The 8,782-nt window shown below is 34.5% G+C and overlaps 1 protein-coding gene across 1 annotated transcript; it reads right to left on the reverse strand.

The window, feature by feature from the left end:
* Positions 1-189: 189 nt before the first annotated feature.
* On the reverse strand, positions 190-6,277 carry LOC111465168 (cyclin-dependent kinase F-4-like). The gene is made up of 19 exons (XM_023109477.1): positions 6,079-6,277; positions 4,941-5,201; positions 4,798-4,849; positions 4,152-4,695; positions 3,966-4,044; positions 3,803-3,871; positions 3,617-3,706; positions 3,392-3,530; positions 2,921-3,023; positions 2,754-2,806; positions 2,604-2,670; positions 1,893-2,001; positions 1,742-1,807; positions 1,543-1,611; positions 1,398-1,461; positions 1,193-1,306; positions 884-915; positions 712-793; positions 190-596 (listed from the first exon to the last, which is right to left on the reverse strand). The coding sequence occupies exons 4-19, from the start codon at positions 4,157-4,159 to the stop codon at positions 382-384; spliced, it is 1,359 nt and encodes a 452-aa protein (XP_022965245.1). The 5' UTR covers positions 4,160-4,695; positions 4,798-4,849; positions 4,941-5,201; positions 6,079-6,277; the 3' UTR covers positions 190-381.
* Positions 6,278-8,782: the final 2,505 nt, after the last annotated feature.

Consider the following 8,782-nt stretch of genomic DNA (forward strand, 5'->3'; position numbering starts at 1 on the left):
AGATATGTAGCATTAGAAGCTATTTTGAGACCAACCTCCCCTTTCTTCCGTAGAATCTCAACGTGAATGGCACTCGGGAAGAAGCAGGGCGATCTGTGCAGTTCATGATCGATGGAAAAACCAAACATGGAAGACGAGAAGCTTGCTCACTCTACTTGGAAGAACAAGAACAAAAAGAAAGATAAAGCCTTGAAGAGGGAATTGACTGATAATTCTTTTATTTCATTACGCAAACAGAGTTTATAGCAAACATAAGAACAAAAACAGACAGTCAGCGGGGCATTTATTACATATATTCCCCGAGGGAAGCGTTGCATACGATTCTTCAAAGAACAAAAACATACACACCATTAGGACGATGACGAGAGGGAGAAAGGGCAGTCATCCTGCAACCTTCCTGGGGTAATTACTGCCATGTTGAATCTCTTGAGCGGGCCTTATTAACAGATCACTAGACGAACCGTTCCAACGGACACCCGCTTTCATCGGCCGAAGAAGCTGCCCGATAGATGGCTTGCGAGGGGCAATTGTCATGTTTGCCAACTTTTGGCCTGTATCGGAAACTCCACGCACATTATTTCCCCTGTAAATAGAGTCTGCAATATGCAAATATAAACCACTTCTTCCATAAACTAATCTTAGACAATAATTGAGGTAATGCAATAGTAACCAAGGAACTTGAGGTAATGCAATAGTAACCAAGGAACTTACTGGTAGGGCTATTCCTCACAGGCGGTCGGTACTTTGGTAGTCTAGCTGTGCTCTTCATAATTGTATCACTCTTATTTGCATCCTAAGAAAAGATGAAAAAGGTGAAACAATGTTAGTTAGGGTGAGCATGTTTATTTTGGGTGGCCGGGGAGAGGGGGCGGGCAATACTCACCGGGTTCACCAAATCCAACTTCCTCTGCACACCTGCAAGATGGTTTTGATGATTCAGAAATCGAGCTAACCTAAGTGTCTAAATAATGTTGGGGCATGCATGTTTGAAAGTGGTTCGAAATAGTTAAAATCAAAATTTTCTACCGAACATGCATTTAATTATTCAAAATCATTTTAATGTTTGGTTCTACACTTCTAAAACTTATTTACATACTATCTAAATACATTTTGAGGTGATTATAAACCTCACAAAAATGATCTTACCCATCTCAAAAAACACCGGGACATGCCCCCCTAATAAATACACTACCTGTGCTCAACAACGCAAACTTAGGAGAGGAGAAATTACCAGCGATTCTTGAATCAGATAAAGCCACAGGATATTTCTTAGCAGTCTGCTGCTCCAGAAAATTCTTTGTTCCAGCTGTGATAGTGAAGAACACATCAAAAGTTGTCCAACCAAGCAATGTTTTTAGCTTACCATGTTCAAAACAAGGGAGCTGAAATAAACATACCAGAAGGAGGGGTCCGAGCAAATGGCGCTCTAGCACGAAGAGACGGTGGAACATAGTAGCAACTCTGCCACACATTAAAATAAAACAAATCTTAAATGAAATTATACACATTTATTGATCTACTAGATGAAAAATAAAGGATTACCTGGAAGAAGGGATGTTGGAGGGCTTCCATAGCTGTTGGTCTCTTGGATGGATCCCATGAACAAAGTGACTGTAGACAAAAAATAAAAAAAAAATATATAGGAACATGCATTAATCAAATGAACACAAGGTGCTTCACCGTGTTTAAGCATTAAACGGTTCAGACCAGAGAGTTTCAACGGCCACCTATTTGTACTTACTGCAATAAGATTGACTGCATCATCACTCGCTGAAGGAATAACAACAGAGAGATGAACTCGATTAAACTGCAAATGTGAAACAAGAAAATACATCAAATATACACATATTTGACATGGTTATTTGCACCAAAAGAGGACGAAGGAGACCGACCTGCGGGTATTGATAATTGATATTCCTGGCAAGACAGAGCCCATCAGACCATGTATCCATAGTTGGAGTGCCAAGTATACTGCAAATTTTGTAGATTTGGTCTGGTTCGCTGCATGAAACAAATATAGAAAACTCTTCATATTAGATGACAATTTCAACTGTCATGTCAAATGACTACACCGTCTGGCCTAGCTTCCATTTTTGTTTTATAATTTTACCAAAATCTGTTGCAGGCATGATTCAAAAATAGCATCACAGACAAAGGAGACCATGAGTTTCACACAAAATCTCCTCACAAGAATACATGATAAAGATTAGATTTTGAAAGAAAAATAGCAGGGATGCAAACGAAAACAAAGCTTGCACATTCAACTATTTACAGAGTTCGTAATTATCAAACTACTTCATAACTAATAATAAAAGTATAAAACACAAGAAATAAAACAAATACCAACGTTTGCTATTATAGGGAACTAGGTGAAAGAAGGCCATAAAGTTCAATAAAAGATCATGACAAGTAGATCCCTACTAATTATTTTTATAAATAATATTGACAAGAAACAAATGGAAGGGCAGTTTGTAAGGAAATTCGTGAAACCAAGCACCAGAAATTTCTTTAAAAAATCAAGACATTAGTATTTTTGGCTTGGCACTAATAATTGTTTATGCATAAAGCATAAACAAGTAATAAGTGAATGTGTATGAGCTCACCTTGCTCCAGGAAAAAGTGGACGAAGAGTAAACAACTCTGCCATTATAGCACCCATTGCCCACATATCTGCAAAAAGTAAAGTAGTAAGCATGTATTAGATTAAGCTTTAACGGGGATGGAGCAACTAAAAAGTTCAGTCAATTCCTTACCAACTTTAGGACCATAAAGGTAGGACTGAAGCAGCACCTCTGGAGCTCTATACCTGAGACTCAAGATTAAATGTTACTACGTGGCATCACTGCAATCAGTGGTAAGGGGGGTAAGGGCAATAAAATGCAACAGCATCTATAACAGGAAAGAGATGAGATACACTTACCATCGAGTTGAAACATACTCAGTATAGGGTGGTAGTGCACTAGTTTCACGAGCAAGCCCAAAATCAGCAAGTTTTATCAAGTCTTTAGCAACTAATAAATTTTCTGGGAAAAGAAAAAAAGTTGAAGTTAAATAAATCGAAATCAAAAAGGGGGGGAGGGAAATATATATATATATATACACATATATAGATATAAAATGTGTTAATATGAAACAACGAGAGTAAACTATGAAATAAAGAACAAATACAAACACCATGCTCACAAAAGAGAAATATATAAAAATATCCCATAAATGCATGTTCACATAACATTTATCACATGAAAATACATCCCGCATAACAAAAACTTCCAACATACTCTAAAAGGTCAAAAGACCCTTAAGAAATAAGTCAGATTCAAAATGATATTAGCCGATGGTCTATGGAACCCAATTAAGTGCATTCTACTAGACACAAAAACAAGCGAGGTACCTGGTTTAAGGTCACGGTGAAAATAACCTCGCTGATGCATGTAGGCAAGACCTTGAAAAACTTGAAAGCACCAATTTCTCACTTCAGCTTCTGAGAAGAGTTTTTCCTTATCCTTCATAAGTTGATAAAGACTGCAATCCTGAACATCAAATTTTTGTTGAGTTAGGACAAGAATAATTTTTTAACATAAAATATGTACCGAGTTGAAAAAATGACACCACTAACCATGTATTCAAATACGAAGTACAAAATATTGTTTTCCCTGATAACTTCCTTTAGCTTAACAATATTAGGATGATTCATCTTCCGCAGTGACTGTGATGTTCAGATTGCAAGAAAATGAATTAACTTCAGGATAAGGAAAGAAAAACGAGGCAATCAGATAAAGAAAAAAAATGAAGGATGCATTACCTTCACTTCTCTTAGATTGACGCACTCCTCCCATGTGTAATATTTTTTCTTCATTTTCTTAATTGCAACCTGTTGATTTAAGGAAGAAGATCGCAAAGTGAAACTAATTGTTGAACAAATTTTCTCAAGATATAAACGCAGAGAGACATCAGCAGATGCTTACAGCTTCCCCAGTTTGCTTATTGATAGCTCGCCAGACACTTCCAAAAGTACCATCACCAACTTCCTTGATTAACATATACCTTAAAATGGTAATAAAATTGATAACCATAAGTTACACCATGCACAATTAAGAAAATTGCACAACAAAATGAGAAAAATAATGATAAAGCTAGGGGAAGAAGCTAACCTCTCCATTTTTTTCGCAGAAGCACAAAGACAACCTCCTTTATTCAAAAGTATAGAAACTTGAAAATGATAACTTGCATCTATCTTTGTATAATGACTAAGTAAACAACCGTCTTGCACTGATATAACAAAAGCCACCACTAATTTTCCTTGGTGAAGTGCAAAAGCACAAAACCAGAAAAATTCTGATGTGCAGGCTGTGCAGCTTTATTCATTAAAAAATCCGCAGATTCGACTTCAAGAGAGGAACAATATAGCAGTATATGACAAACACCACTGAACATGTTGAACCTTGAGAATAAATGTCCAAACCAACTGAGCAGTTGGAAATACCAGATGATTACAATATTAACTTGAAGCTATCTCATAATTCTACTTTGAGATTGAAGATATATCCTCCAGTAAAAAAGATCATGACTCTCTAAACATCACCAGTCCGGAACAAGTATAAAGAACGAATAACAACCAGCAGAGGTCAATGTGATAGTCTTCACTTTAGGTAGTTGTGAAAACAAGCTTTGATGTTTCATTAACAGAACTCAGCTCTGTAGAAAAAAAGGACTGAGGATAGAGTTGCATGCAACAAATTTAAAACAAGAAAGAAGAAGAAGAAGAGCAACACAAAGAAAGTGCACGTTACATCATACCCCTGAAGAAGTCTCCCCTAGAAAATCACCCTGATGCTTCATCAACAACGCTCTGCATCCAAAATAAGAAATTCAATAAATACGAAAAGTGAAACTGGATATTAAAATTCACCAAAACATTAAGTATAAAAAATAGTCCATACTTGAACAGTTGCACTAACGATCCAACACCTATCTCATAAAGTAATTTCATTACGCCTCTTGTGCTGATCATTTAGAAGAACTTGACCACTAAGTGAAATTGACGAAGGAAACCAAAAGAAAATCGCCAACGACAAGGAAACGCCAATCAAGCACTTCCTGGAAAGAGCAAACTCGATGATGGAAGGAATTTGTCCAAATAGAAGCAAGCTCCATATCTTGAGAAAATATAGAAAGCCCTTTATATCCAAGCCCTCAAAGACCTGATATTATACATTAGCACCAAAGCATTAGAACAAATATTCACGGAAGAAATCAAGAATAAGTCAGTCTAATTTATCAAATGAGCAAAAAAAGGTGGATATGATGCCCACAAGGCTGCAATTTATCAGACTCAAAAGATCATGCAGCAAGTGCCGGATACCCAAATCTGATCACAATATACAACAAACTATTGATAGAGTAAAACCAAGAGAGATAACAACTCCAGCAAACCAAAAGATCATGCAGCAAGTGCCGGATACCCAAATGCTAACAACTCCAGCAAGGTCAGTTCAATTACGTATCAAGGAAGACCCCAATCAATAACCAATATTAGAATCAGGCATTTCGAGCTAATCCAGGCAAAACCCCTAATCCACCAACCGATTAGTCGTCAAGAATTCCTATTCACAAATAAGAAAGCACAGAAAACAGCAACACGCAACGATCCCGTCTAACAAAATTCTTTACAATCAGTGCGCAGACAAAATTCCACGAGATTTGGGGCATGAAATAAAGATAAAACCCTAAATCACCAACCAACCAGTCAACAAGCTTCAAATTCACGAATAAGCAAGCGAAACGAACATCACAGCGCCACAAACTCACAAACTCACACCCAATGAAAATTTGTTCAATCAATAGAAAAACAAATCCGCACAAGATCGCCGGGCATGAATCAGCCATATGCTCACACACCAAAATTAAACGAGAAACAAATAAATCCGAAGGCCCAAACTCCAAATACGATCAATTAATCCGTCAATCGAAGCACATCATAAATCAAACAAATAGTGGGGAAAATGACCTCTAGATAGATTCACAAGAACATAGAGAGAAATCGAATTAAATCGATAACGAAAAATGAAGAATCATAACCTCCGTCGGAAAGAACGGGAAGAATTGGGATCCAGAGCTTCCCTCAGCGCTCTTCTTTCCCCTCAAATCTTCTCAACACCACGGAGAAACCAGACGGATTCCCAAATACCCAAAAACCAAGAGATCTTTTCTGCGTGCCAACCAAGGTAAAGATACCTAATTTCCCATCATGACCCACACCGATGCTTATTTATATACCTAGGGTTTCTATTCTCTACGGGCAAGCCCACTTATTTTCAATCTGCTCACGGATTTCGACCGCAATGATCTCCTGGCTCAAGCCACTTGGCAGCTCCTGATTGGTCTCCCTATATTAAATCATTAATTAATTGTTATTATTTCCCCGATATTTATTTATTTATTTATCTTTTTTACCTTTTTGAATTCTTGTACGACCAAAATTCCTTTCCCCAACGGTGATGGATAGTTCGGTTGTTGGTAAAGTATATTTAGTTGGAATTTTGATTAAACCAAAATAATTAATATTTATATATAATTACGAATTTAGCCTTTAAACTTTAATAAATTACATTAAATAGCTCCTTAAATTTCAAAATATTTAATATAATTTTTTAGTTTTTAATTTACAAAAATCATTTAGGAGCTATTAATGTTTCAATTCATTGAGGTCTTCTAATTAAGGTGGACATGGCTTGAGTTAGGTTCGGTTAGAAAAATCTTTTAGACTAACCTTTGGTTGGTTGGGTTAGTCAACTGAACAACTCGAATAGAGTTCACAATCCCACCTTCAATTTTCGGAATGGGTTGGTTGGGAGGTCGAGTTATTTCTCCACCCTATATGTTACAGCTCAAATATCAAATATTCACAAGTCATAATGTGTCGTAATAATCTTTAAATATAATTTATGTAACAGTTCAGATCCACCGCTAGCAGATATTGTCCTCTTTAGTTTTTCTAAAGCCTTGAGGGAAAGCAGTACAATATCGGTTAGCAGTGGATCTAGACTGTTAGTTTAGTTCAGTTGTAACACTATTTTCAGATTGGTCAGTTGACCGAAACATGTTAACTAAAAAACCGATCCAAATTTTTGGGTTTTTAAAAAATTCAACCCAATCCAAATCGGAAAAAAAAAAAAAAAAAAAAAAACCCTTTTCGGATGGAATAGTTCTGAATTGATTGAACTATCAGATCATACAATCACCACCTCACTCTTAATCTCTTATATAATATCGTTGTTGAACTAAAACAACCAGTATTCCAAAATTATATCATTTTAATATCAAATTTTGATTTCAATTGTCGTTTGACCTAGGTTAAATTAAAAATTATTTTAACTTCCAAACAGGCTCGTTAATGTAAAAACATTGTCGAGTAAGCCGAAACGTATTGAAAATTGGTACGAAAAAATTAAAAATATGTTGGAATAGATATTAGGTAGAGAATAAAATGGGAAGATAAAAAGGTTGGGTATGAGAATCTTTAAATATGATTGGTGGAAGCTAAGGGAATGTTGCTTTGAATATGTATGAGATATTGTTATTGATAAGGATGTTCAATAAAAATATAATTATTTCTACAAATCTTTTCTTTATTTTATTCCAAAATTATATATAATATATTTTCCTTTTCCTTTTCCTTTTTGCACCTAACATTAAAAATACTATATCTATTGGTGTGATACCTTTCCGAAAGTCCAAAACAAAGTCATGAGAACTTATGGTCAAGATGGACAATATCATCCTACCATTGTGGAGAATCGTGTTCATCTAACATGACCTAAACTTAGCCTCCTAAACTTAGCCATGCCAATAGGGAGCCTAGGCACATCTATCAATATGGAGCCTAGGCACATTTAATATGGTATCCCCTTAATTTAGCCATGTCAATAGGGAGCCGAGCATAGACACATCTAATATGGTATCAAAGTCATGTCTTAAACTTAGTCATGTCAATAGGGAGTCGAGCCTAAGCATACTTTGTTCGAGATGTGGTATTGGATGAAAGTTCATCGGCTAATTTAGGTGGAATGAGCCCCGAACTTACACTCAAAGTGAACAATATCATACTATTATAGAGAGTCGTGAACTATAAGATATATATATATATATATAAATAATAAATAAGGCCTTCCAATATTTGTCTATGGAGATTCCTAATTTCCACTTTTTTTATTTATTATTATTTGTTTTTTTGGATTTATTGATATTTTTTAATTTTTTTATTATTATTTGTTTTTTTTATTTATTGATATTTTTTAAATAATTTTTTCTTTTAGTAATTTTGTGTGCCATTCGTTTTGTATTTTTTTTTTAAAAAAAATTCTATTCAAGGAATCTCAAATATTTTTTAAATGGAACATAAAAGAAAAAAAAAGAATCTAATAATTATTTTTATAAAAAAAAGAAAGAGAATCTAATAATTATTTTTTTTTATAAAAAAAGAAAGAGAATCTAATAATTATTTTTTATAAAAAAAAGAAAGTCACAACTTGATTGAAAATTCAAATATTCAAGTCGAATATTGATAGGTGAATTGAACATTAGAAAGTATCAGAATAAATTTAATTAAAGTTTAAATATTTGAAAATTAAAAAAATATTGATTTAATTTTTAAAATTTTGTTTAAAATTCGAATAGAAACAAATTTACCTAAAATTTGTGGGAAAGCAAAAATAGTTTACAAAAAAAAAAAAAAAAAAAAAAAAAAAAAAAAAAAAAAAAAAAAAAAAAAAAAAAAAAAAAA

The sequence above is a fragment of the Cucurbita maxima genome, unplaced genomic scaffold, assembly GCF_002738345.1.
Source record: "Cucurbita maxima cultivar Rimu unplaced genomic scaffold, Cmax_1.0 Cma_Scf00028, whole genome shotgun sequence".
In the NCBI taxonomy this organism is placed as follows: Eukaryota; Viridiplantae; Streptophyta; class Magnoliopsida; order Cucurbitales; family Cucurbitaceae; genus Cucurbita; species Cucurbita maxima.